Raw genomic sequence first — 26644 nt, 5'->3', positions numbered from 1 at the left:
CCCCCCCCCCTCTCTTTTTTTTTTCTTCTTTTGCCTCTGCTGAGATACTGTTATTTTAATAGGCTACGTTTATAATAGTCAATGAAATTTACTTGGGTGACATTTGAAAAAATCCAATTTCCTTGTTGGATTGATGATTTTTTGACAGCAGCGAAAGGTTTGTTTAGGGATCTAGATAGTCTGGAAACCAGATAATATTACTGTCTATATTCGGGACTTCGGGCGTATAGGCATGCAACTAACAATACAATATAGATCCTCACCTGAGGATACTTTGATTCTATCTCTTAGTCACACCATCCAATCTCGCCCGTACCTATACTCGTACAAGTGGCTGGAGTAGCTGCGTGTGCTTGGTGAGTAGATAGTCAGTAATTCGAAGCGCCCACAGAATATTTTTGTGAGGCTTATAGAAATCAATTAATCCATACACTAGTAGGTATTATATCCGGGTTTGCTAGCGGGGCCCGCGGAACCCGAGGCCGAAGGAATCTTTTCAAGTGCCTTTCCCTTGACCTCTCTCCTAAATGAAACACTGAGGCGATTTCTTATCAGATTCTTGGCCTCCCTTACCTTCCTACCTACCTGTTTCAGATTTTCCCATTATAATTCATTTTGAACATTGTATGACGTCATATGATTACAGGATCAAGCCTGCTTTCCGGTATAACCAACGCCGAAGAAAAATGCGTCTATGGCCGTCTGGTGACGGGACATCCGAACCACCGGTGTTCCTGGAGTGGAGATCATCGAAGTTTTTTATTATATTTGTGGTGGTGTTTGCAGTTTTCACGGTACGACGGTCAATCATGTCATATCAACAGGAATTCACATAAAATATGCTAATAAAAGTGATCATAGGACATCTTACTATATGGACTAGTATGTGATATGATCATTTTTTATAAATTTGAGTATTATATGGTCTCTGACATAATTCATAGATAGTTCCTGTGACCCCAACTGCCCTACACGAGAGAGTTGGCCTATCGGAAGATAATGGTATTTTATTTTCCTTGCCGACTTTTTGGCATCTCTGCAAGACGGACTAACAGTTACGCCGCATCTTAGAACAGAGCTGGACATCTATCTTGCTGGCGCTCTACGGAGCAGCTCTGCTGGCGTTCTCCCGTAAGTATTGTTCTGGTTCATGCACCATGAAACCTTGTTCTGACAAGCATGTGAAATGTTAGCTATTGCTGGATACATAGCTGATCGAATTGAGTCACGGTGGTGGCCTCTATTAATTGGCTTGATTGCCTTGGGTGCCTCTACAGCGTTGCTTTGTGTTGGTACCCATATCGGTCTCTGGATCGCTGGTCGCCTATTCCAGGGAGCATCGGCGGCAGTTGTCTGGACAGTAGGATGTGCACTTCTAGTCGATACAGTGGGTAAAGACGAGCTTGGACAAGCGTTGGGCTATATCGGCATGGGGATGACCCTTGGAATAATGGGAGGTCCCCTCCTCGGCGGTGTTATTTATGAACATGGAGGGTATTATGCTGTTTTTGGATTAGCCTTCGCCTTGATCGGATTGGACATCTTGTTCCGGATTATTATGATCGAGAAGAAGTATGCCGCGAAATGGCTCCCTCCCCAAGAGGTATCCTCCGAAGGCGAGAAGATGGATAACGAAGCTGCCTCGCAAGACGCCACGGAATCTTCTGACTCTGCTACGCGGAGAAGCGATCACAATAGAGAAGGGAATCCGCAAACTGTAGCACCTGCATTGTCAAGGAGCTCACAAACGATTGAGAAACCAAATGACCAAGGCCTCGACAATTCCAGTCACTTGACAACCACCCAGCCCCACCCAGCGAGGGCTATACTCACTCTACTAGCGTCGCATCGCATGATAGTCACTATATGGGCATATTTTATCCTCTCGGTCGCCTTGACTTCTCTTGACAGTGTGCTTCCCCTTTATGTGCAAGACACTTTTCACTGGGGGCAGACAGGCCAGGGATTGATCTTCGTGCCTTTATCCATCCCGCACTTCATAGACCCCTTAGTGGGCTTCATCAACGACAAATTCCCGAATGCACGACGCTACCTTGCAGCAGGTGCACTTTTCGCCACTGTCCCAGTCATTGTCTGTTTTAGGTTCGTTACGGAGGACTCAATGAGACAAAAGGTACTGCTCTGCGCCCTATTAGCTCTTCTGGGAGCCTGTCTGGCTTTCCTCATGCCGCCCATCTTGGTGGAAGCCTCATATATTGTACAAGAGAAGGAGGAGAAGAATCCCAATATATTTGGTAAAGGGGGGGCCATGGCTCTTTCATATGGGATTTTGAATGCAGCCTTTGCTGCAGGCAGTATAGTCGGGCCGTTTTTTGCAGGATTTATTCGAGAAAGTGCCGGTTGGGCGACGATGTCGTGGGCCCTTGCATTACTGACGGGCGTGTCGGCTGTACCAGTGCTGCTGTTCTTGGGTGGATTCATTTTCAAGAACCAGAGGAATGTGGAACCTCAGTCTGCTGCGTGATTTGCGAAGGCTGATTCATGTATATAGGAGATACATCATTGTAGTACAGTACATACTTTAGATAAAAGCTCTCCGCTTCGGTTAATACTATACCATACTTAAATTTCATGTCTGAAATCATATTGAAAATTCGAAACAAAAACAAGATAGAAGCCTTCTCATCCGTCCTCATAAGCCGAGCACGAAGGATCCTCCACAGGCCAACTCGCAGCGGTGGAACTCCCCGCAACGGCCCCACATGCTAAGATGATGACCATCGGCAATACATTGGAGGCTATCAGCCGGGACTGAGGGAATACAAAGAGTGGGGGGTCGGATTATATTAGAAGATCATTAGCATCGTTATCAACCTCTTCCTAGATACGCTATTACCATCGTCTTCTTCAGCCGTCACAAAACATGAGCGCACCGCAAGTCTCTCATCACACCCTAAACGCAGAGTTCAAGGGCACTGCGCGCAAGATTGGGGAAACTGCTATCCACCAATTCCGAGGAATTAAATATGCCAGTGTTCCCGCCAGATTTGAGCGTGCTGAACCTGTAGATAACTTCAATGGAGCATCTGTCGATGCCACTCAGTACGGGTATGTGCTCTTTCTGTTATCGAAAGGTTTGAGTTTATCGGTGTTTTGTTAATGCATGTTTTAGGCCGCGATGCCCTCAGGCAGCTGTAGACGTGCGCCACTTGTTGCGGATTCCTGAAGATTTTGAAATTCCGGATGAGCCTGAGGACGAATTCGAATGTCTTAATCTGGACATCACATGTCCGCCTTTGTCGGCCAATTCGGGGCCCCTTCCCGTTTTGATCTGGATCCATGGTACATAATTGATAGTATTGACCTCAGTGTTCGAACACTCATCGCTGACTATCACCCAGGTGGTTCCCAAGTTGTAACCTTCTGCTCGGGAGCATCCAAGATCTGCGGTCAGTAGACATCTGAGTCTATGATGCTCATTAAATGTCCAATTACTGACTTGGTCACAGATCCGGCCAAGCTTGTGGCTGATTCTATTGAGGCCAGCCAGCCCATGATCGTTGTTTCCATCAATTATCGACTCAACATCTTCAGCTTCGGGGATGGAAAAGAGAGGAATCTTGCCCTGAAGGATCAGAGACTGGGGATTGATTGGGTGCGGAAGAATATCGCCGCTTTTGGGGGCAATCCGGTATGTGTCAAGTCATTGCAGATCTCACTCATGGTCGAACTAATATGAAGTTCGTAATTGCTTCTAGGACAATATCACTCTCTCCGGTGAAAGTGCAGGTGCCGTTTATGTTCATGCACATCTGATCACTGGCCCCCCGGTAAAGAGGGCAGTTTTAGCATCTGGATCCCTTTACCTCTCATCTCCATTGCCTGTGGAGCGCGGAAATGGACTTATCCAGGTCTTACAGACGAAGGTTAAGGAGCTTGGACAGCCATCTCTTCGTGAGGCCTCCGTATCTGCTCTCATACAAGCACTGAAGGAGTGCAATGTGAACACGATGTGGATCCAGGAGGCGCCAGAGCTTGAGAACTGGGAAACCAAGCCAGAACAGGTCGACGAGCTTATGATAGGTGACACAGAATATGAGGTACGTTCGATAGGCATTCCATTCCAGCCACTGGATGTACCTCCCTAACCATGTCTAGTCCGTTATCTGGAGAAACGGAGTAGAAACACTAGACGGGGAGACGATCACTGCTGCCTTTGAACAAGACAAGGAATGGGGTACGAAACTGCGAAAGCTGTACCAAGTGGTCGCCGACCGCCCTACAGCCTGTAAGCTGGGTGCCTTAGATCTAGTCAATGACATTCGCTATACACTCCCTGTTGAGGTCATTTCTGAAAAGCTTGCGGCAGCCAACAAGAGAGTGTATAGGTATGTTTTTGACCAAGCCAACCCATGGCAAGCATCCAGTCGTGCTCATCACGCTGTCGACCTTCTCTATCTGTTCGCTGGTGTTGATTTGTCCTTTAACCCGACTGCGGAAATGGTGGGTCAAGAGACAAGAAAACGTTGGATTCGGTTTGTCAGTGGCAGTAGCCCCTGGTCTTCAGAGCAAAGATTCGCCTTCGGACCAGTTGGGGATTGCAAAGAATTATCGGAGGCGCAGTTTGCGGGTCGGAGACGAGTAAATCATCTCAAGGTGCTGAAAGAGGCTGGAGTGGGTGTGTATATGCCTATCGCTACTGCCTTGACAGCAGGGAAGATTAGTCTTTTGAACTGAGAAAAAAAAGAACCAACAATGAAGGAGTTGATACGTAATCGGGTATGTGGAGAATGCAGCACCGTTCGTGGCGGTGCTTCCCTAGACTGCTAATGACAATTTGGCTGTTGGTATAGAATCCTTTGATGGACTGATAAGGTCAGGGTCTAGAGATGCATGCAGGCGCCTACTACCCAACATATTTTCATTTTTTCTTATTGGCAGGGAGAATCTTTCGCAGCCTTGTGCTGATGGGGTGTTCTGTTTGGTGCGCAGGCAACCTGCATCAGTACTAACCGCCGACTTATTCTTCATCATCTTTTCATTGCCAATCATTTTGAGGCCGCCTGTTTGCACTGCCTTTGTTCGTACTTCCCATTAGACATAAATCGGTGCTTCAGCGCAACCTCCTCTTCACAACTCAATAATTCAGCGTTTTCCCTTCCATTGACAGTTTCACCTAATTTTTATTTTGTCTTTCAGCCCTCTGCTTGTATACTCTCAAATAAAACATACTCTTTGCATATTGCTCTCAACCCTTCTCATCATGAAGAAAGAGACGTCCGAGAGCTCTATGCTAGCCGATCCGGCACTCCTGGACAAGATTGACAAGCTGTTCGCCTGCAATGTGGGTGAGCATATTGCTCTCCCACAACTAGTCGTTGTGGGCGATCAGTCCAGTGGAAAGTCCTCCGTCCTTGAAGGCCTCACCCAGCTCCCTTTCCCACGCGATAGCGGACTTTGCACTCGGTTTGCCACACAAATTATTTTTCGCAGAGATAGAGGCTTATCGACTCGCAAAGTCAGTGCCTCTATCATTCCAGCATCTGATTCAGATGTCGACCGTGCTGCTAGACTTAGAACATGGCACACTGAGAGTATCGACACCTTGGAGCCAAGTCGTTTCTCCAAAGTCATGCAAGAAGTAAGCTAACGGTCTCGAGCTCATCCTAAGCTTCAAGCTAACTCTATGAAAGGTTCATGAATTGATGGGAGTAGCTGAAAACTCAGCTCTATCAACTTTCTCTAAAGATGTCCTCCGCTTGGAGATCTGCGGGCCGGAAGAGGACCATCTGAGTGTCATCGACGTGCCTGGAATCTTCAAAAATACTACTCCGGGACTAACTTCTAAGTCTGATATTGCCGTTGTTAGAGAGATGGTGGAAGGCTACATGAAGAACCCCCGGTCTATCATGCTTACCGTCGTTCCTGCCAACGTTGATATTGCTACTCAAGAAATCATCGAGATGGCCCGCGAGTATGACGCAGAAGGGGAAAGGACCATTGGAGTTCTCACAAAGCCAGACTTGGTAGATAAAGGTGCCGAAGATAAGGTCCTTGATCTTGTAGTAGGGAACAAGTTATTTCTTCGGCATGGTTGGACAATAGTCCGCAACTTGAACCAACAAGAGCTGACGGACGGGAACACGGACCGTGATGAGGCAGAAGAGGCTTTCAGTCAGAAGGCCCCTTGGAACACAATTGCTAAAGATAAATTTGGCGTCAAATCCTTGAAATCTCGTCTCCAAGAAACTGTTACCGAGAATGCACGACGGGAGTTTCCTTCGGTAGGCATTACTTGTACTCTCAACTACAGCGTATTTACTAACTCATAACTAGGTCCGGTCGGAAATCAGTAAGAGGCTGAAGGAAGCCAAGAACTCCTTAAAGGCTCTTGGTAACGAGAGGGAGACGCCAGAGCAGCAAGTCGGTTTTCTGTTAGACATTATGAACAAATTTCAGGAAATCACTTCCCAAGCGCTGAGTACGAGCTACGGCGAGAATGATATCTTCGACGAGCATGTGGACCTTCGACTTGCCACCAGGGTTGTCACCCGAGACACAGCTTTTGCAGAAGACCTCGAGCGATATGGCCATGAATACAACTTCGACACTAGTGTCAAAAAGACCCCTGATTCATCTGACGCAAATTCTACGACAGCGCCTTCAGACGAATCGGAGGATGTGAACGAATTCCACACTCGAAAGACTGGTAGCATGCCAGAACTTGAGGATGTCGTTACTGAGCAGACCTGGGAATCTGTTCCTTCGGACAACGATATTTACGAGTGGCTAAAACAGCTATACCAATCATCTCGTGGTTTCGAGATTGGCACATTCAATACCTCGTTGCTTGCTACTAGCATGAAAAAGCAATCAGCTAAATGGTCTAACTTTGCTAAGGGGTACATCAGTGACGTGATTACAATTGTTCATGGATTTATCGTTAAGACACTAGAGATTGTCTGTGTGGACAGACGCGTATTCAACAACCTTCTCTCAATCATGATGGATAATCTACTGGACAAATATCAGCGTGCCCTGACACAGGTGGACTTTCTGCTCCATGTGGAACGTAACCAGGCGCCCAAAACACTCAATCACTATTTCAACGAAAATCTCCAAAGATGGTACGTTGATTCGAACACAACTTAGGTATACAAATGCATCTACTGATAAGTTTTTAGCCGCCAGGAACGCCAGCGTTGTAAGCTTGAAAGTAAAGTCATCAACGACAACTATGGTGGAGAGGTCGTTCGACTGGAAGACCTTACTGTGCTAAATCACATGAGCAACTCTGAGTACACGGTTCAGGATATTCATGATATCCTCGAATCTTACTATAAGGTAGCTCGGAAACGATTTGTGGACAACATTTGCATGCAAGCAGCAGATTATTATCTTGTCACCGGGCCGGAGACCCCAACCAAGCTTTTCTCGTCATCTTTGGTTAACAAACTGTCTAATGATGAGCTCGGGGACATAGCTGGCGAGGATGCGTCCACTGTACGGCGGCGAATTAATCTGAAGAAGACGATCAGTGAGCTCGAAGAGGGTAGGAGGATATTGTTCTAAGAACAATTGCTGCTTGGGAGAATAGCGCAGCGAACTAAGGTTGCAGTTTTTTGAGATAGGAGAGCTAAACATGTGGGTATTTGATAGTGTGAAATAAGAGCGGATATTGAATGAAACGCCAACATTTCGGCCAGGAGTTCATAAGTAAAAGTACCCACACACTACCTTCAGGATTTTGTAACAGCAAAAAGGCAAAGGGGCAGTTTCTCATGTGGGGTGTATAAAAGGCAAAAAACAATGACCAGACTGGGGCTCGATCCCAGGACCTTATCGGTGTTAACGATACGTGATAACCAACTACACCATCCGGCCGATTGATGAATTCTAAGTTCAATATTTGACATTATGAGGTAATGTGTAGAGCGAAGAACCACTAATCTAAGAATTAATTAGTATGCTAGGGTTCTGTCGGCTGTATTACTCGCATCCATAGAATCGTGAATCAAGCTAGGAAGCAGTTATAAGTGATAGTGTAACCTTATGGAGGATTCTACTATGGAAAATATTTCATCTGCTAGTATTCTAGAGGTGCGGGAATTATTCTGGGTAAACTGGTGCTACCAGTCATGGCGTTGTATAGAATCCGAGTCGCAGTTATGACAACATCTTCACTATGGGACAAGCTTTGCTACATTAATTTTCACTTACTGGGATGTATGTGTCACTATGCCTCGTGGTGTGTCGATTCCAGAGGTACCCTGTAAAATCAGTACTTCATGGAATCGTGGTATATTCCCTGGATATCTCGAGATAGGAAAACTGAGCTAAAGTACGGAGTATAAGAAGATGTGCGGTGCATATTAAGAGCGTTTCAGGCAGTAACTATCGTCGAGTATATGCAGATGACCAGTTCAAAGGCACTTCTCTACGACATTAGGCTACATGAAGTGATAGGGACTAGGAGAAAGGAAAATATCAGATGGCGCACGGCTATGTCATGCAACGGGTTGAGGTTGGACTAGAGATGCCCTTGGTTGGATTTACGAGCACAATGAAGGAGTGAGATAAAAAGTGAAAGGAGATGAGCCTTTTGAGCTCCAAGGTAGGTTGGGAGGTGAGGTACAAAGGCAAAAAACATGACCAGACTGGGGCTCGATCCCAGGACCTTATCGGTGTTAACGATACGTGATAACCAACTACACCATCCGGCCAAGTGATGAAGGTACATTTTGGCTATTTGATAATATAAGGCTATTTTTAATGGCATTGCTCCATCAGCTAAATTCTCCTTTCCCAGAAAGGAATAGGCTGGAGATGTCACTATACATGGCCACTCCGAGAAGGGTAAGTCTCCAGGCTACCTTTCAATCAGTGGGTAATACCTTGTCATTGCTAGACAGTGTGGAAATGTAAGTCACTTTTATGTCCGTCCCAAAATTCTGACTATCTCCACACTCAATGGCCACTTGAGATGTATGTCTGATGTTCGCTGGTTAATCTGCCAACCGTCTACAGGGGTTTGATAAATACTGTTCGCTTGTGAGTTGTATTTCTCTTACTCTCACACATGAACTTGAGATCCTTGGGTGACTGGGTTGCAACTCATGGGCCATGGTATTGATAGGTTGACTGAGTGTCCCCATAGTCGGGCCAGCAATGTGCCACTACAAGCAGGATATATATTTTGGAGCCCTGCTAACGGGACCGCTAGACTTGAGAAGCTACAACAATATGGATACTGTTTGTAAAGCGTTATTGATAGACTAGCTGGCAGTATTCTCGCATATACTTGTATCCACTCAAAAACCAAATTAACGTGATCATGTAGGCCCATGTAACACTTAACATTTAGTGGCTTTCTAGAGTATTTTGACTTTATTTTAGGAGCCTGACTGATGTTGGCAAAAATAAAACTAAAATTTTATCAATCGGCCGGATGGTGTAGTTGGTTATCACGTATCGTTAACACCGATAAGGTCCTGGGATCGAGCCCCAGTCTGGTCATTGTTTTTTGCTTTTTTCTTTAGTCTTTTCTCCACATCAACCGCTGTCTTTGACTCATTACATCCGATTTACCATTTAGAACTGGGGTACTGAGTAAATCACGACCTAAGACATACTAGAAAGCCATTCTATCTAGTGTCACACTGTCCCAACCCCCCGAATCTAGTACGGGTTTATCGCTCTGCGATGCCTTGAACGTGTTGTATTCTGCTACAGCAGCTGAAGACTATAGACAGGATAAACTAACCATGGCAACTGCAGTAAAGGTGCACAAACTGCCACATAATCGGCACGCCGATGACAGCCCAAATGGAACCTTTGACAAAAGACGTTAGCAAAGACGAAGACGATTGGCACTCTGATCTCCATGACCCATAGGGAAAGGAGGGTACAAATAATACTTAGGTATTTGTTGATGCAGTGGATCACGCGTACCTTCAAAGCCCCTATTGATATCTTCGGGGCTCTAGAGATTAACCAAAACCTTTGGGTACTGCAGTCGATAGAGAAAAGTAGATGCGTCGAACTATATACTCAGCCTGACGAAACCCTTGGTTCCGTCAAAAGTTTGCATCGACAAGCACTTTACTACGTTTCATCCTGACTCCTATTTTTTGCTATGTGCAGCTGGCAGAGCTCTTAGATCTGAGTCTAACAATGAGGAGATCCGGCTAATCAATAGTGAGGGCAGTTAGCCGTTGTACTGGGCTACAGATAAGGACACGTGAAGATGGCACAGCCATTGTGCGAACACGAAGCTGATATCAAGATTGTAAAATATGGATATGCCCGAGGGTTGACTTTCTAGTATCAAGCCTTTGGGTTAAGGAATTAAGATATTGTTTCGTGGCTTATCAGCATGACGCCCAAGTTAACGTAATTGACAAGAAATCTGCAATACCGCTTCTTATTGCAGAGTCCAATGAGTACTTTACTACCGTGGAGAAGCTATTGGAGAGTAGAGCCAACCCAAACCTATAGAATGGAGAGAAAGCAACACTGTTGGATGCGGCTATATATGCTAAATTTCTGGACATTGGGTGCTACTTTGTCCATTCTGGGGCCCTACTGGACGCGAACATGGAGCATCCAAGTGATAATGCTCTCGGGTTAGCCTGCTCTTCTGATAACAAGGCCATAGTCCACCATCTCCTCGAAAAGCACTTGGACATCACTAATCAGAATTGGGAGGGCCTCAATCTGCTCTGATAATAGCTGATGGGGTTTATAGGGATATCATGGAGCTTTTACTGGGATGTGGCCCGCATTCAACAATAGCCTCTTCGACGGTAGTATTGCCTTTGGATTTGATAAAGCCATCAACAGCAAGGAAGAGTCGTAAAGGGTTGAAAGAGAACCGAAAGAGTGAATTTTCTTTAACAATGAATAGATTGAGCCTTGAAAATCCAGTCTCGTAGTAGGCGTTGTTCCCTGGTTTGGTGACGAAGGAGAATAGAAACCTCATAACTTGTCTCCTAACTTAATTATGTTGTCACAGCTTAAGAATGACCATATATAGCCAATTAGGTTTGAGCCGACGGTTTGCATTTTGGAGATAGTTGTCCAATGTACCAGGGCTGAAGTTTCTCTGATTTCTTGTTTGACTGTACCACTTAGGGCTAATTAGTAGCTGCCACGAGATGGCAGTCACAATTTCAGCTTGGGTATTAGCTTTAGCTCCTGTAGTCAAAAGTCTAAGTTGTTCCTCAACAGTTGGCCGGATGGTGTAGTTGGTTATCACGTATCGTTAACACCGATAAGGTCCTGGGATCGAGCCCCAGTCTGGTCATTGCTTTTTTGCAGCATCCAGATACTACACAGTATCCAGAAGCTCTCTGTTTTTCTTTTTTTAAGTTTCCCTTTGATATAGCTCTATAGTAACTCGTCGAATTAGTGACGCTATTTTCTCCGTGCCAACATCTCGACATCGAAATGTTGAGCACTAGTGGTTCTAAACTTCTGATATAGATATTTCTTCGCTCTAACCCGTTTCACCAATTCATTCCACGCCAGGGAGACCTTCTAATAGTCTGTATGCCGGATACCAGACAGTGTAAATGCTAGTCTTTTGGCTACCTGATCGAACCGATGTAAATCAATGATACGGTATCATTGACACCTGACCAGTTAGAATATCGCAGGACTGGATGCTATGGCATATGCCCTATTTGAAAACATGGGGATGGTCCTATATTGATCATAGTTTAGTAAATATATGTCTATTGTCAACCTGGGAATACTCTATAAACTACCCTATAGAGACGCCTATGGTGTCTGGGCATTTCTAGGTAGTCGAATGGAATGACGTTTTATTTCCGCGTCTCTTTATTGCATGATAGTTTCTGCATCCCTAGACATCATTCATCGCCATTTTATTGAGGCAGACCGCAGCTTAATCTGCTTGACGGCATACACCACCTACAAATTATGTCACCCATGCACATCCCAGTGAGTTGACGTCTATTTATGACGTTCTCGAAACTAGTCATCACATCTTCTACCTAGCCTCTCTCCTTCAGAGGGCTTCTCAACGCACAACTACACTTTAACTTAACCACTTTCACAAGTACGCACCACTCGAGACTACAGCCCATCATGCCTGGATATACACAAGCCAAACTAGCGCATGAGAAGGACCTGGGAAAAGGCATGCCTCCCAGGCAACAGGTTACAATTGATCTCCCCGAGCCCACATACCAACGGTCAAGTCAGAGGAGCCCGGTCTTGGGAAGCACACCCTTCCGAGACGTTGGCCTGGAAAGAGGGGATGGCTTTCAGTTTTCTACTATGAACGAAGCGAAGAAGGCCCCGAAGAAGAAGAGATATATCTTTGGAGTTCCCGACAATCCTCTCGAGGACCCGGAGTCGGACAATGAATGGATGCGGCACATTGGTAAGACAAAATTGTGGCATGGACTCAGAATGGAAACTAAAATCACACAGATGGAAATGAGACAAAGCCAGAAACCAACAATTCTCAACGAGTGTCTGAGCAGCGCCGCAATACTTGCTGTCATAATACTTCGGAACTCACCCATAAGAGATCATCCATATCATGCGGTGAGGTCAGCGTTGTTATAGTTATCTTGGTTGCGGCAGGCCTCATTATTCTTCTACCATTATTGCTCTGGAGAAAATAAGCTCCGACTTAATGGGAGTCCGATGTTTAGAGATCAGTTGTACCATCCTCTGGGAGTGTTGATGAGTTTGGGTTTTCATGGCGGTTTCCTGGCATCTTCTGATGAATCAGGTTGAACAATAGACACTTGGCATTATTCATGGCTTTCTGGCTAAATGTTGGTGGTGGACTTTGTTGGGATCTTATTTCATGAAAGCATTTTTTATATAGGCCTATAATATAGAAGCATTTGCTCACGACATCTTTTCGAAGTAACCAGTAGATTTTGTCAATCTCAAGACTACACTTCGATTGTAGATAAAAAGGGGACTTGTCCCAGCTTGCTACTTGTTTAACCTGTGGTTATGCTTGTTTCATAGTAGCCTCGAGTGAACATACCAAAAACTCAGGGGCTCTAATCATATAGCGGTCTGAACGAACAGAATATACGTGACACCGTGAACCTAGGCCCTGTATTTCCATTTATACTTGTACAAGTCAAATCATCTGCCAAATCACCATTTCGATTATTGTGTAGTACTGCAGTATCGCCCACAATGAAGCATTATGTCATAATCAAGCAAATTCTGCCTCTCGCATGACAGTCCATATGGAGTCAACCATGGATCTACCATATGTCATATAGCAGTCGACTTCGAAATCCTCTTCACTCGTAAATCCTTCAAGTTGCGAAAATCCCAAATTACAGCCTGAATAGTACTTCGCACAAGACTTTTATCATGTCTCTATCTGCGGAAACACCACCCCTATATGACCTCGAGGGAGGTCAGGGTGTTGAGATTGAGCTCTCCCAGATCAATAGTGCAGACCTCTACCCACCGCCACTATATTTAGCTCGATGTCCTAGTCTACATAGTCCGCCTTCTTACAAGAGTCAGGACTAAGAAGGGCTCCAAGCGCAGAATGGTAAGCTCAAGAGCAACAGAATCACACGGGCAGTGTTCATGTACATACATGATCAAATTAATCCTTTGTCAACAGATCCGCAGGAATCCGAACCTTCGAAATGCCTTAAAATGAAAGAGATTTCAGGAAAGGTCGTTTCTGGAGCCTACAAAGCCGGGCACCAGATTGTTAAGACCACTGGTGCTATTCTCTGCACCGTATTCACAATGTTCAAACAATTTTTGAAATGGATGGCCATCGGAATATGCAGAGCAGGAAAAGCGATCATCAGGATACTATGGTTCTTAATATTCTGGTCATCTTTTATAATTTGGTCTGTTCTTCTTGGTGCTGTTTGTGCCGCGGCTCCTCTTGGGATTCTTGGTGGGATTGGATATTTCATTTACTGGGCTATCACGTACAACTGGGTTTGGATTGTGGATGCTAGAGTGCCTGGCACGAACTGCACCTGGTACTTTAATGGCTTCCACGGACCCGAAAGCCTTGCCTACCACTGGCTTTGGGTTAACACCAAAAATTTCATTATCCGTGAAGGGTGGTATGAAATTACGCTTCACCCGGGGGGTAAGCCAACTAGTTTTACGGTCAGTGTTTGGCCATATTGCCCGACTTGATTCGACGAATCCCGTGAGGAAAAATGGATGAGTTTTATATCGATTGTGCAGTGGTGTGGTTGGCGTTTGCTTGGGTATATGGTTTCAAGAAATACTTTTTACTGCTCAAAATTTGCTAGAAAACCTGAACTTCACTATTTGCTTTGAGTCGCTGTCTATTTACTCTATTTACTAAGATATGACAAAATTTTAGAAGCGGGATTGTAGAAGATATGACTCTTAGTCTAGACATCAGTGATGGATAAATTTTATCGTTCTCTTATCTTCTGAGACATTTGAAGCTGAGTATATGTAGAGAGTGTGAGCATTGTAAATGTTTGGCGGATACGCCGTGACTTCCAGAATCCAGTAGAGTCCTTTCCAGATAGTATATATAACCAGTTTGGCCTAAGGAGAACTCAATCTCATTCAGTATCATTCGGCATAGTTCCTCCTGCATGGAGGAAAATGTTCTTCAAAACTTCAGCAGACTGAACTAAACTGTCGTGCTCCAGTTCTGCAAAGGTCATCGATTCGAAATCAAGCGCATCCTTGAATTCCCCCGTATTACCTGCCCAACACTTCTCCACGTACTCTTGGCCAGCTTTCCCAATCATCGAGTCGTTCCCCGCGAAATACGCCCTTACCTTCAGCTTTTCCTCTCCTGTCCGTCTAAGTCTCCTTCTCTCAAGATCCACCAACTCCTTCACATAGGCCCCATAGTCCTCGCACTTTCCCCACGTCTTCCCACTATCAGGTCCCTTCCGCAAGCACTGTAAAGCCTCACTGTTTGCACCGACAGTGCTTTCCTCGAACATGAACTGGAACATCAAACTATCGAGCTCGGCCTGCACATCTCGAGAGAGTCCGTACTCGTTCTCAATCTGCCGCCGGTTTCTCTCCAACTCCGTATCGTTTTCGCCAGCGCTACTGAAACCAGAGCCGGAGGAGATAACATTCGAGGTCTTCGTGATAGCAACTCCACTCGATGTAAAAGCCGGACCCGCTTTCAAAAGAAAGAACTTTGGAATCAGATTCCACACGCTGAATGCTTTTACTGGTACATATTGGGCCATTTGCATGGACGTGACGTAGGAATAAGAGGGGTCAACCCAGGGTGCTATCCTTGTTAGCATTGAGTATACATGTGGGTGGCTGATTGAAGAAATAGAAAAGGAGATGAAAAAAAAAAAAAGATATACCTAAAAAGGCGACGAACGGCTTCTCCGGATGAAGAAGCTCACGACAATAAAACAGGGTATTCAATAGGTAGATGGTCCCCGCGCAATGTGAGACCAGCGCTACATGTTCGATTTCTAGATGCGCCAGGAGACGGGGCACTAATTCGACCCAGACGGAGAGTCGTTGGTCTAGCGGGACGTCGGTGGAATTGCCCATCCCGGGGCTGTTTTGGATGGTAAGCATTGTGAATTATTACAGCTGTTGGGCTGAGTGGACTAACCGATCGACAATCAAAACACGCACGCCTAGTTTCTCTGCGATTGCATGTATAAATACGCCGAGGTACCGGGAAGCGAACATGCCTGGCATAAAGAGGATGGTTTGAGGATTCAGATTCGTCGAGTTTGAAGTGAATCCGACATCCGCATAGGTGAAAGTGAGGCTGTCATGATCCGCCGTGGCGGGGAGTGTGTAGCGGCGGTGGAAACGAGAGTTGGAGATGTAGCGATGGGCAATAGCGCGCGGGGAATTAGAGTCGGCGGACATGATTGTTTCTATATCTTTTCTGGAGAGGTTAAATATCGATTAATGATGATACTCAAGGTTTTATTGAAGGAACAATGGAGGTTTGCAGTTTTTTATAAAACGCAGTTGCCTTGCTAGTGCCATGATCTGCTGACAGGCTGTCAGCACAGTTTAATAAGGTTGCCTGCCAAAGAACGCCTCGTGGAGCCGCCTTCAATCTGTGAATAATATTATTGACGTGAGCTCTTGATTGTATTATAAAATATGTAAGGTATGTTGAATCAAACAGCCAATAGGACAAATGTTTATACGAGAGTGTTTTAATCTAATTCTCGCAAGTTCGCGCCGAACAGCGCTTTACCTCTGAGGTCAACTCAGGGTCATATGTCTTCCCATATATAACTGCAGAAAGGTGATAACAAGATTAGAAATTCTAGTAAAAATCAGGACAAATCTTGAATTACTACGTTTTTCACAATGATCATGCGCGGGCCACTTGGGCCTTAGCTTTCCGACCCTCGATAGCAATAACAGGAGTAATAGTAAGGATTAATACTACAACGACAACAGCAACCTGGGTGCCGAAAACAGCTGAGATGCCATTTCTCGCAATCCAAGCAGGCTGGAAATACCCAACGGAGAACCCACTTGCCGTACGCCATGCGTTGATAATGGCAGACACAACAGTTGATTGATCAGGGTATTTCTCAAGGTTATATGCGGTGATGGACCTAAAGAAGGCGATATAAGTGAGTATGTACTATCTAAATCGATGAGACAAGGGAGTACTAACACTGTGCTAGCAATCATACCCGCTACAACCATCCCCCAACCAAATGCTAGGCCAATCCAATGCTTGCCGTAGTTGAGGGTGAAACCATACGTCAAGAGACCGCATGCCATGGTTCCGATAGCAATCCAGACTCCATGCAGGCGGTATTCAGGACGCCAGGTGATTCGGCGAGACCTCTCAATCCATCTGTTGAACCAATAACCAAAGGCATATCCTGCTCCACTTGTTAGATATTGTTCATACGCTTTCTTTCCCATTCTTCTAAAAGAAGAAACTGAAAAAGAGGGTGGAGCGCGGGAAATAAGTACCGATCAAGCCACCGATGATGGGCGCCCATCGCAACGAGGCGGACTGAACCGTATTGAAGAGATAAGGAGGTTCGGCAACGAACGTTGAAACGGTAACAGTGATGCCTTAGCAAGATCAGAATCGAAATTTGATAAGCAAATCGGAACAAAAGCATAACATACCAATTGGCCAGCAAAAATTCACCATAGTTGCAATGCCAGTCAAGAGAAGTGGTAGCTTGAAGATATAGATGACCAATAACTTAGTCCAGTAGCCCAGAGTTCGGCCAACAGGTAAGTTGTGGTTCTTGATTCCAAGAATGGATTGTAAGCGGGAGTTGCGTTGGCATTGCTGTCCTTTAACAAAGTAGGTTTCGTAACCAAACATGAATATTAAAATGGTGGATATTCCGTAGAAGACCGTCAGAATTCCAAATGAAACCTTCCAGTTGCTGCCTGCACCTATATATCCAGCTAGAGCGGGTCCAATAAAAGGACCTATCAAGAACGTAGTTCCCCTGGAAGAGTCTGTTAGATGGCTAATTATCAAACCAAACAAGGTTGATCTTTAGATGTGTGACTCGTACCAAATGTTAATCATCTGGGGCCAATCTGCAGACTTTTGTGAGTATGGGTTCCCTAGAGTGTACCTAGGCCGGTTCTCTTTTTTGCATACCTTCGGGACAATACATGTCATGAATGATCGGCAAACCGACAACTTGTGGGACCGTGCCAAATAGCCCTTGGAGAGATCGAAATGCGGTAAACGTGTCGTAATCATTTGAAAGTGTCGCACCGAGGACCATGAAGGTGGTAATAAACTGTGGCCATAACCAAACAGGAAGACTGTTTTGATCTTAATCCTTACGCCGACGCCTCTAGAAGCCTAGCAAGATGACACTTACCGTCCATAGGTTTCAATCAAGGGGATAGCTATAAGACCACCTATTCCTTGCAGCAGCATACCGTAATTCATGCTTGTCGCTGAATGGTTAACGCTGATACCCCACTCCATGGCCTGAGGAACAATTAAAGTCGATCCCCATGTCATTCCACTGCGAAAATAGTTAGTAGGTGGTGCGTCTCCCGGAGTCTAAGACTGTTCAGCACATACCCATCAGCCAGGATAGAGCTTGACATGAGCGCTATGAACATCAAGCGCCTTTTAGTTGGACTCCAATTCCGAGGATTGCGATTCTCATCATCTTCAAGGGTGGTAACATGAGACTCAACCTTTTCCGGCACAGTCCTGTCGAGCTCGTCCATCGAAAATGCTGGCTGCTCAACCTTTAGTTCACTCATTGTCCCTGGTACGGCAACTCAGACCGTAGGTTAAAGACACTTTGAGTTGACTTTCTTTACGGACTTATGATGGTACCAGAAAGGTTGGCTGAAGGATGTTCAAGAGGAAGATTGGTAGGAACATTAGATGAGGTGGGCGGGACCACGTGGGTATTGCATCACCCAACTCCTTGCAGTAACACTACTACTACTACTACTACTACTACTACTACTACTAAGTGGTAGTCTAACATGCATTATGCTTCAGTCCAGTTTTTAGGAATGATCAAGCGAGACGACCACAGACAGAAGATGTTACCTGATCGGTCGAAATTCGCAACCACCATCGGCTTTTCCGGGAATTCGACCGAACTAGACCATGCATAGAATTTGATCAAGAACAAAAAGTGAAGCCTATTGCACCGCGTAACACCACTATAGACGAAGGTGGCTGATTGGGTAACTTCAAAAATGACTGGCAGGGATTAATCAGTCTAGGGACTTTTAGCGAGTGGTTAGCGTTGGAGACGCAAACGCAAGACTTTTTTTCCGGTCGTTTTATACCGTGGGTAATTTACCGTTAGTTTGCATCATTGCGCCAACATAATATAACCGTGAAACTAGCCCGACGACGATCTAAAATTCGTTACTAGAAATTCAATTTGGATTGATTTGATCCTTGTGTGTCGAACGTGGGACTCGGTTCGCATACGGAAAAGTAAAGTGTGTTTTGCTCGTTGGTTGCGGACACCAAAATGTCTTCACTTCCACCTGGGGCAGCTCTTGCGAGCACAGTTACTTCGGTTTGTCTCGAAATCATTGTTTTCATTGATCTGGTATGCTCACTTCATGATGCTAAGGTCGCTGCACTTGGTTTCGTACCAGTTGCCGTGCATTTCAATCTCTTTGACACCTTGGCAAGGATCGAAGGCCCAGCGACCGGAGAAGATGTTCTGGCAGCTTATAGAAGTAGCAACAGTGATAAGGCTGAAAATGATGTACCATGTGTGTCTCATGTCTTCTTCACCATGAAACATAGTCACCTCTAACTCTGACCTATAGGTTTACGCTTAGTTCGTAAGACTGTTCCTTTGAAAAATGAACTACAACATAGAATGAGACGTGTGCGACTCACTTCACTTCCCTACAGAGGATACCCTATATGCTATGTCCGGTCTGGGTTTCGTTGACCTTGTCGGAGACGATCTGTACAGCGCAAATGCAATCACTAAACACTTGGCTACCATGCCCTCTGCCCAGCATGGAGCACTTCACTTGTAAGATCTCCCTCATAGTAGAGTCACATATTCTCCAAATTCGACCCTACGAAACTATGCTAACCGGCTATAGTACCACTGAAGCTCTTCTCAGCGCTGCATTCTTGATGCGGAAGCTGAAAGCAGATAACTTCGAATACCCCTTCAAAGAGCTGGATACACCCTACCAATACGCTTATCGCTTGATGGGCGAGGCGGAGCTAGCAAAGCAACACACTTACTCCATCATGGCTGCTGAAGGCCGGATGGACAGCTTCAACCACTTCATGGTTGGCAAGTTCATGAAGACAAATAGTGCCCCAGATCGCCTTAGGGCACTCGGATACGACTTACAGTCCGTACTCAACGAGACAGGAGACGGTGTGCCGGCTATTATGGTCGATATTGGTGGGGGCCGTGGAGAGTTGTTGCTGGACATAAAAGCGGCATATCCGAATTTGCAAGCCTCCGACCTTGTGGTACAAGAGTTTAATCAAGACATCATAGGAATTCCTGGTATTACGCTAGCCACATGGAATTATAAGGAGGACACCCCACAACCCATCAGAGGAGCCTTGGTCTACCACCTCGCGCATATTCTTCATAACTTGTCGGATCTAGAAGCTGCGCGTCTGTTGCAGAAGATATCTGGAGCTATGGCCTCTCATTCGCGTATCTTGATTCATGAGTTTGCAAAGAATGTAAATTATGCCAAGATGCATTCAGCCATGATTGCATTATACGGGGGGCGGGAGAGAAGTGCGGTCGAGTGGCGCCAAATGGCTGCATTAGCAGGACTAAAGGTGACATTTGAAGCATACCCGGAAGTTGGAGAAGGACTGATCGAAATGAGAAAACCTTGAGGTGGCTAGTATGCTCCAATTTTTATTTTTATTTTTTTTTTGGCCCATTTTGTTAGATAACACAGATACCGTCGTGTAGACTCACCCACTGGTCTTCTTGGCTGAATAGGTCAGTCTCTACGATATGGCTTCGAGAGTGTCATAGCTACAGGGATGTTATGCCAATATTTCCGATTAGCTTAGCCGAACGCCTAGGGGGCATAAGAACTAGAACTAGTAGCAGCCATACAATATTGGCTGCGTCAGTACTGAATAGCCGCAGCTCATTCATCAAGGATGTGGTCGGACATACTCTTGGCTCCTGAGGTGCCTGGCTAAATGATTTAGTTATGCAGGATCTTATTGCAGCTTCGTTGAACGCTGTGCTTAGAGTTGCACATTGACCTCTTCCGATATGCAAGACAACTCTACTTATCTTTATTCCCACCTCGATACCTTGTTTCTCACTAGGGTTACCGTGTAATTCAAGTATTTCACTTCACGGATATCAACTCATGATAAATGTACCTTCCACTTTCAGTTAGTGCACCTCATGTAATAATGACATATTAATTCGTTTAGTCCTGCTACAGTTATTAAGAGGGAAGATGTGTAATACTTGGTATAAGTAAGTGATAGCACCCTCTCGGTTTGAAATTCATGTTTAGCCCTCCTAGTTAATAACGGACGCCGGTGGAGTAAAGATGAAAGTAATAGGTCTGCTAAATGGTAATTTCACCTTCTATACCCCCATTTTGTTCAAACAACCCAAAGTATCCATTTGTAGTTCATCTGGATGAATTGGCTTTGGTTGGGAAATGACAAGAGAGGTTTTCCTAGTCGTGTATTACATTACGGCTAAAAATTGCGAGCCATGTATAATTAGTATGTACCTGCTAATAAACCTAGACGAGAACGATGTTGTGCTTAGTTTCAGTTTGACTAAGAAATTAATATAGGAGCACTGTACCATACAGTAGGGTCGTCCAATATAGAGCTGTTAAAATCTAGCTAGCCTCGTGCCAAGATGGGGCCGCGAGTCATTAATTTGTTGGTCTAGTAGTATCTACAGGGGGTTTTCCGTGGTCTGTGAGTTAGCCGGCAACCGGATGGGCTCCGTAGCATCAATTACGATCGTAGATCCACCACAATCATACGGTCAGCCCCATTTACGTACTTAAGTAGATGGGGTAATTATCCGAGATCCCTAACTAGGATCATGATTCGATTTTAGTTCCTGACACATCCCTGTCGACCACAATCTCTTTCTGTAGCCCATTGCAATTTATATTCCAATGAGAACGTTCATGATCTGGGTGATGGCTGGCTGAGTGCTCGTCTAGTCCTCTGTGGTCCTCGATTAATATCTTGCTTAACCCAATTTCAACGGCTTTTCCGAAGGATTTTCTGGACAAAGTAGCCTTGATTAATATCTATCAATGGTCTCATTCGTTGCATTAAACAAAATCCCTGAATGGTTACTCGCTATTCCTCTATCCAGTAGGGGTAATTGGAAGAAATCGTATTTCCAGTATATTTTCCAGGTAATGCTTCCCTGTAATAGATACGTAGACCCTGTCTCCAGATCCTAGCCTCCTCAAAGGGCGCAGATATGGGCACTCTCCTTCCTGGTTGTATCTAGTGGCATCGCTATTATGCCCAATGCCATCCCAGCCTACTTTATTATGCACTTGTTGCTTACGAAGCGCATTAACCCATTGAAATTGGCCATAGAACAGTAATTAGAAACATGGGTTTACTCCTATGCTCATGACAGGTTTATGAAGTTCCATCTCTTCACGATCAACTAGAGCTTTTCAAGGCTTATCTCTCCATACAATCGTACTCTGAGATTTACTCTTCTACTGCTTTAGCGCTATATTGCGTAAGTCTACAAGGAATCACTGTATCCCTTCATCGTCTCTAAGATGTCCTCCCCGCAAGGGGAAGATACGAACTACGGTTAGTCATCATAGCTTTATTCTTTAACAGAGATCGAAGGCCACAGGCCATGGACTTTAGTTATACTAATCATTCCATAAACAGCTGGCCCCTACATACATGTCTGCTGGGTATGTTCTCCGTTTACTGTGGCCCATCAGTGATTTATCAACGTGAAAATTTGTCTAATCGAAGGGGCGTCTATAGGCCCTCACCGGTGTCGCTGCAGTGGCACTGGTTTTCCGATACGTTATCAAGACTTGGATCCGTTGGACATTGCCTCGAGTCGGTTCCCCGGAGCGAGTGTGGGGCACAGAAGATTTCCTTTACGCTATCGCATATGGATTTGATATAGCACATATGGTATTCGTTCAGAAAAGGTCCGTTCAAAGTGCACCAGAAACCGGACGGTCGCCCGTTCCCTTTGAAAAACATTTCCTGATTTGGACTTTAGTTTTCAAGATGGACTAGGAAGACATATGTGGTTCTTGTCAAGTGATGAGAGAAAAGGAACGCTGAATAATGAGTTTACATCCCAACCACTAGGTATGGAACGATTGATAATCCGGAGCCTGGTTATATCATGTTTGTCATACCGGAACCTCAAGCTAACTAGCATGCTTCTAGCTGTGATTGCTTCTATGATTAGTCGATCAGGGATGATGTGTTTCCTGTATAATTGTTTCAACAGCGCTGACAAAAAAATAAGGATAGCTATCATTGTTTGCATGGCCATACAAGTTGTCATTAATATGGTTACGGTTGTACAGATTATTGTCCAATGTGGGCCGAATCCTTACCATGCGGTATGTAAAGCGACTGGTGTTATATCGGATTAAGAGAGTCCAAGTACTAATATCTCTGTGAAACTGACAGTCAAACCGAGTCAACTATTTCCATTACATGTGGGACGATATTCCATCCGATGGCTCCGTCACATGCCAGTCGCCATCCGTGCAAACTACAGTAGGCTTTGTTCAGGGAGGTAGGGGACGGTTGAATAATTCCCTTCGCAGTACATAAGGATACTGATGCTGGAATAGGAATCAATTCCACCATTGATTTTTTCTTAACTATACTCTCCGCCGTTCAGCTCTGGAGATTTACCATCCGTGCTACAGACCGTGGACCTGTTCCCCGTCTGCACCTGTGCGCCAGGATACGCAAGATGCCCAAACAAGCCCGTATTCGCCGTGTTTGGCAGACAGTGAGCCTTAGCGGACCGTTATTGCTCTCTGGAATAGCATCCATTGTGAAAACATATGTGAGTTTTATTTTCTATATGAGCATTCGAGTCTTTGAAGAATCTTCCTGACTGGCATACACGACTATAGCTACTCAAATCTATTGGCGACAAGAATGATATTACTCGTGAGTTCAAATACCAAGAAATTGATCTGATACTTTATGTTCTAACAGTTTGGAATAGACAATATCATCCCGTTCATCCTCTGGGTAAAGTGCGTGAAAAATGACCTGATCTCCTACGTAGTACTTGTACAAAGACCCATTACTGACATGCCTTCAGAATTGAGAATTATAGCATCCTTCTCGCAACTCTGGCCCCAATGATCCGACTCTGTGCCTCCATGGTATCGAAAGACAACGAACAGAGTGGTGGTTACTGGTCCCATAGTGGATCCAAAGGTACTCATCCGGGCCTCGAACTTGGTTCACGGCCTCATACACAAAGCAAAGGAGCAGTGGGAATATCTGCCTTTGATGATGACGACGAAGAAGCAGAAGAAGGAAAAATCGACGACAAAAATGACTGGAATAGAGTTAGTGTGCAGGGGACCCACCAGCGCGGAAATTCACATAATAAGCCTTCCGATGGGTCACGATTCGGACCGACATCATTGTTCGGGTTTTCTCTGAACACTCGACCGAGAGACTCGTTGTCTGAGATATCGTGCTATATCAGTTATATTTAATTAGCTGCATAACTTAATTATAACAAGGTTTCCTTTGTCTCTTATATATCTTCATCTGCACAGCACATAATGCCGCCCACCTCCCCTGCACTCCGTGATATCAAAGACTTTGAAAAGGGTGGAAACCTTTGAGCTTCCTGCAATTAAGAAGAGTTTAAACTGTAACAAATTATTGGTTGCGAACGATACAGCCTGGAATAAGACAAGTCTGTGGATGTATTGTCAATGGAAGAGCTAAATATCTCACAGCGGCCCGAAGATCAACAGCCTATTCGGAGAGCACCAGTTTGACATGCCCACGCGGCTGGAACAATAAGATTACCAGACCTCTAAGAATATTAGGCTTCGAATTTGGGGTATTCGTTATTAGGGTTACCCTTCTTGATTCTTATTTACCCGATCGGCACGCCAAAGAATAGAGGAGGGAGGAATATAAAGATATCATGGGGACGTGTTTGCGGGGTGAGGAAGGCTTTTACTAATGGCATAGCAACTAAAGCAGGGTAAATTCTTTACTGCGTTTGATTAAAGTGGGATGCTGTTCGTGATGCTCCAAAAAACACCGGTGGTTTTCTTTGGTTGCTTTATCATATATATTCCGGAAAGCTACTACATTTGCTTACATTGCTGAGCGCAGATGCTCTGGGGAACTTCAAAATAGGCTATATGTTGAGGGTATTGCTTGGAAGCGTATTTCAGTACACATGTCATATAGAATAAGGCCGTTTGGTTTGTTGACTTCGCACCAAATCCATATTTTACTCATGTGCAGCCGTATCTCACATTTACTCTGTCGTAGTCTAATTATATTGGTCTATGGCGCAATAGCTTATATAAGTAGATTATAACTAATGTAAGTTAGTGTATGTAGTATTCTTTCTACCGGAAATGTATCTTCAAATAGTGGTGCAAGAGCTTCTTGTTAATCCATGCCAGCAAATTACTTAATCATACAGTATCCAATAGAGCACAGAATTTACTAGATGCAGAATGCCCCTAAAGGTTTTTGAATATGTCATTGTATCCATACTACACAGCACCTTCTTATACTCCGATGAGGTATGTAAAGCCAAGTAATTGCTCCCTCTCACATACCCTAGTTACGATCTGCAGAGTCAATGCAGCTTGGTCATCACGCACTTGCTTGCTTTAATGTATGGAGATGGAATGCACTCCTCTAGCCACTCTGCAGTAGGGAATTAGTCACCGTGATTAAAGATACGCATCCTCAATATGTAAAGATTGGATAGTTGATTCAACTCATCGAATGGGTTTGTATTGTCCTGTAACGATTTGACCCGATGCTGTTTTTGATCATCGCCCTTGAAGATGTTTCCTTCACTCGTTACTAAATGACGGCTAGTAGAGCCATCTAACTGGTGTACCTCTTGAGGTGAGTCTCGCAACTGGTATTTAGTACCAAAGTCTCGAATCTTTGACGGGTGATCGAAGAGTATGCATTATTAAATTCGCGAAAAGGGTTCTATGGTAGGTTCAAGAACCCCACCCAATAATAACAGCTTGATGCTCATTGTTGCTATATACTATCTAAACTTTTGCACGGCTACATGACATGCAGACTTTGAATGGTAGATCTGTAGGATCTTATAATTGGTAGCCCATCGCAGGCATAGAGGACTGATCTACGCTTGAAGTCATTGAGTGCTGGGATGGGGACTTACACCGAGCTGTGGCGATATAATCCCAGAGAGGAAATCACATTGACCTCAAGCTTTCCATTATCGCCGGACGACGGGTGCATGAAGAAAAGCTCATTTAACCTTGCTAAATCAATGTGTAGGTTTTCAAATATTGATGTCTATTAAGTAACAAATTTCCCAAGACGTAAGTAATCTTAGGTTATACGTTGGACTCATGCCAAATCTCACTTTCCCTTTGTGGTGAGCCATGAGTCAGTGAATGACAGTCATAATAATTCAAGCTCTGTAAAGTCCCCCATTTGCTTCCACGTGTCTAATCCGATTCCTTTTACTATTGGTTACCACTGGATCGACGACTCACGTCGTCTTGAGAAGTTACTGGCATTAGTTGATTTAACAGATAACGTTCTGCCACATTATGGCATATACTGTCGAGCATTAAAAATATATATATATATATATTCTAAATCAAGCCAGCAAAATCAATTCGGGGGAACATCAAAATCAACACCCAATCTAAACACGTCATTTTAACGCGTCAATCGATCGAGAAAGGCCCCCTGAGGCCTCAGGAACCGCTATGGAGGCCCCAAACCCCCATGGTGGTGGTCTACCGAACGCGTCGAGATGGGCACCCCCGAGCGGGATACCACCACCACCGTCACCACCATCACCAACACCGATATATCGAGGGGGCCCTAGGACCCTAGATATACCCATAGATCTGGGACAGATAAGCTACAGCGAATCTAGCAGGGCCCCAAGCAGGGCCTCTAGCAGAACCAGCTCCAGAAGCAGCCGGAGCACACAGAGCGTATATGGCATTC

The 26644-nt window shown here is 44.9% G+C and overlaps 8 protein-coding genes and 4 non-coding genes across 12 annotated transcripts; 8 read left to right on the top strand and 4 right to left on the bottom strand.

Annotated features, from left to right (window-relative positions):
• The first annotated feature begins 675 nt into the window (after nucleotides 1-675).
• BDV27DRAFT_169868 (MFS transporter) lies at nucleotides 676-2491 on the top strand. The gene is made up of 5 exons (XM_032075141.1): nucleotides 676-794; nucleotides 862-882; nucleotides 945-1002; nucleotides 1072-1131; nucleotides 1194-2491. The coding sequence occupies exons 1-5, from the start codon at nucleotides 687-689 to the stop codon at nucleotides 2483-2485; spliced, it is 1539 nt and encodes a 512-aa protein (XP_031921054.1). The 5' UTR covers nucleotides 676-686; the 3' UTR covers nucleotides 2486-2491.
• Nucleotides 2492-2884: 393 nt separating this feature from the next.
• On the top strand, nucleotides 2885-4698 carry BDV27DRAFT_164021 (putative carboxylesterase; the record flags this gene model as incomplete). The annotated part of the gene is made up of 6 exons (XM_032073628.1): nucleotides 2885-3069; nucleotides 3134-3303; nucleotides 3363-3410; nucleotides 3471-3652; nucleotides 3720-4061; nucleotides 4120-4698. 6 exons carry the CDS (start codon nucleotides 2885-2887, stop codon nucleotides 4696-4698), a joined length of 1506 nt encoding a protein of 501 aa, XP_031921053.1.
• Nucleotides 4699-5114: 416 nt separating this feature from the next.
• BDV27DRAFT_138426 (dynamin family protein) lies at nucleotides 5115-7664 on the top strand. The gene is made up of 4 exons (XM_032069241.1): nucleotides 5115-5602; nucleotides 5655-6245; nucleotides 6298-7088; nucleotides 7146-7664. Exons 1-4 carry the CDS (start codon nucleotides 5225-5227, stop codon nucleotides 7531-7533), a joined length of 2148 nt encoding a protein of 715 aa, XP_031921052.1. The 5' UTR covers nucleotides 5115-5224; the 3' UTR covers nucleotides 7534-7664.
• Nucleotides 7665-7771: 107 nt separating this feature from the next.
• Nucleotides 7772-7845, bottom strand: BDV27DRAFT_t229. Its single transcript has one exon. It is a non-coding gene; the product is annotated as a tRNA-Val (tRNA).
• Nucleotides 7846-8610: 765 nt separating this feature from the next.
• Nucleotides 8611-8684, bottom strand: BDV27DRAFT_t228. Its single transcript has one exon. It is a non-coding gene; the product is annotated as a tRNA-Val (tRNA).
• A 719-nt stretch (nucleotides 8685-9403) lies between these two features.
• BDV27DRAFT_t230 lies at nucleotides 9404-9477 on the top strand. Its single transcript has one exon. It is a non-coding gene; the product is annotated as a tRNA-Val (tRNA).
• Nucleotides 9478-11192: 1715 nt separating this feature from the next.
• On the top strand, nucleotides 11193-11266 carry BDV27DRAFT_t231. Its single transcript has one exon. It is a non-coding gene; the product is annotated as a tRNA-Val (tRNA).
• An 806-nt stretch (nucleotides 11267-12072) lies between these two features.
• BDV27DRAFT_150860 (uncharacterized protein) lies at nucleotides 12073-12617 on the top strand (the record flags this gene model as incomplete). The annotated part of the gene is made up of 2 exons (XM_032071286.1): nucleotides 12073-12370; nucleotides 12421-12617. 2 exons carry the CDS (start codon nucleotides 12073-12075, stop codon nucleotides 12615-12617), a joined length of 495 nt encoding a protein of 164 aa, XP_031921051.1.
• A 1788-nt stretch (nucleotides 12618-14405) lies between these two features.
• Nucleotides 14406-15928, bottom strand: BDV27DRAFT_138425 (alpha/beta fold hydrolase). The gene is made up of 3 exons (XM_032069240.1): nucleotides 15578-15928; nucleotides 15318-15520; nucleotides 14406-15235 (listed from the first exon to the last, which is right to left on the bottom strand). The coding sequence occupies exons 1-3, from the start codon at nucleotides 15841-15843 to the stop codon at nucleotides 14541-14543; spliced, it is 1164 nt and encodes a 387-aa protein (XP_031921050.1). The 5' UTR covers nucleotides 15844-15928; the 3' UTR covers nucleotides 14406-14540.
• A 244-nt stretch (nucleotides 15929-16172) lies between these two features.
• Nucleotides 16173-18265, bottom strand: BDV27DRAFT_75930 (putative MFS transporter). The gene is made up of 8 exons (XM_032077504.1): nucleotides 18017-18265; nucleotides 17808-17957; nucleotides 17579-17748; nucleotides 17490-17514; nucleotides 17086-17420; nucleotides 16924-17028; nucleotides 16618-16829; nucleotides 16173-16553 (listed from the first exon to the last, which is right to left on the bottom strand). Exons 1-8 carry the CDS (start codon nucleotides 18202-18204, stop codon nucleotides 16536-16538), a joined length of 1203 nt encoding a protein of 400 aa, XP_031921049.1. The 5' UTR covers nucleotides 18205-18265; the 3' UTR covers nucleotides 16173-16535.
• Nucleotides 18266-18938: 673 nt separating this feature from the next.
• Nucleotides 18939-20302, top strand: BDV27DRAFT_150857 (putative O-methyltransferase; the record flags this gene model as incomplete). The annotated part of the gene is made up of 4 exons (XM_032071285.1): nucleotides 18939-18986; nucleotides 19044-19199; nucleotides 19336-19460; nucleotides 19534-20302. The coding sequence occupies 4 exons, from the start codon at nucleotides 18939-18941 to the stop codon at nucleotides 20300-20302; spliced, it is 1098 nt and encodes a 365-aa protein (XP_031921048.1).
• A 2280-nt stretch (nucleotides 20303-22582) lies between these two features.
• On the top strand, nucleotides 22583-24128 carry BDV27DRAFT_150856 (uncharacterized protein; the record flags this gene model as incomplete). The annotated part of the gene is made up of 9 exons (XM_032071284.1): nucleotides 22583-22602; nucleotides 22677-22768; nucleotides 22850-23028; nucleotides 23099-23207; nucleotides 23266-23486; nucleotides 23557-23593; nucleotides 23652-23682; nucleotides 23751-24007; nucleotides 24049-24128. 9 exons carry the CDS (start codon nucleotides 22583-22585, stop codon nucleotides 24126-24128), a joined length of 1026 nt encoding a protein of 341 aa, XP_031921047.1.
• Between the last annotated feature and the right edge of the window lie 2516 nt (nucleotides 24129-26644).

Source organism: Aspergillus caelatus (genome assembly GCF_009193585.1).
Source record: "Aspergillus caelatus strain CBS 763.97 unplaced genomic scaffold BDV27scaffold_379, whole genome shotgun sequence".
Taxonomy (NCBI): Eukaryota; Fungi; Ascomycota; class Eurotiomycetes; order Eurotiales; family Aspergillaceae; genus Aspergillus; species Aspergillus caelatus.
The sequence above is the reverse complement of the archived record's forward strand: the minus strand, read 5'-3'. Positions and strand labels throughout refer to the sequence as shown.

Coding starts and splice junctions, on each gene's coding strand:
- BDV27DRAFT_138426 (XM_032069241.1), top strand. CDS start 5,225: ATGAAGAAAGAGACGTCCGAGAGCTCTATGCTAGCCGATCCGGCACTC. Junction 5,603..5,654: donor TCTCCAAAGTCATGCAAGAA/GTAAGCTAACGG, acceptor ACTCTATGAAAG/GTTCATGAATTGATGGGAGT. Junction 6,246..6,297: donor CACGACGGGAGTTTCCTTCG/GTAGGCATTACT, acceptor ACTCATAACTAG/GTCCGGTCGGAAATCAGTAA.
- BDV27DRAFT_75930 (XM_032077504.1), bottom strand. CDS start 18,204: ATGAGTGAACTAAAGGTTGAGCAGCCAGCATTTTCGATGGACGAGCTC. Junction 17,515..17,578: donor TGACATGTATTGTCCCGAAG/GTATGCAAAAAA, acceptor AAAAGTCTGCAG/ATTGGCCCCAGATGATTAAC. Junction 17,421..17,489: donor CCCCAGATGATTAACATTTG/GTACGAGTCACA, acceptor AGACTCTTCCAG/GGGAACTACGTTCTTGATAG.
- BDV27DRAFT_138425 (XM_032069240.1), bottom strand. CDS start 15,843: ATGTCCGCCGACTCTAATTCCCCGCGCGCTATTGCCCATCGCTACATC. Junction 15,521..15,577: donor CGTGTTTTGATTGTCGATCG/GTTAGTCCACTC, acceptor CATCCAAAACAG/CCCCGGGATGGGCAATTCCA. Junction 15,236..15,317: donor GCCGTTCGTCGCCTTTTTAG/GTATATCTTTTT, acceptor TAACAAGGATAG/CACCCTGGGTTGACCCCTCT.
- BDV27DRAFT_169868 (XM_032075141.1), top strand. CDS start 687: ATGCGTCTATGGCCGTCTGGTGACGGGACATCCGAACCACCGGTGTTC. Junction 795..861: donor TGGTGTTTGCAGTTTTCACG/GTACGACGGTCA, acceptor AAGTGATCATAG/GACATCTTACTATATGGACT. Junction 1,132..1,193: donor AGCTCTGCTGGCGTTCTCCC/GTAAGTATTGTT, acceptor GTGAAATGTTAG/CTATTGCTGGATACATAGCT.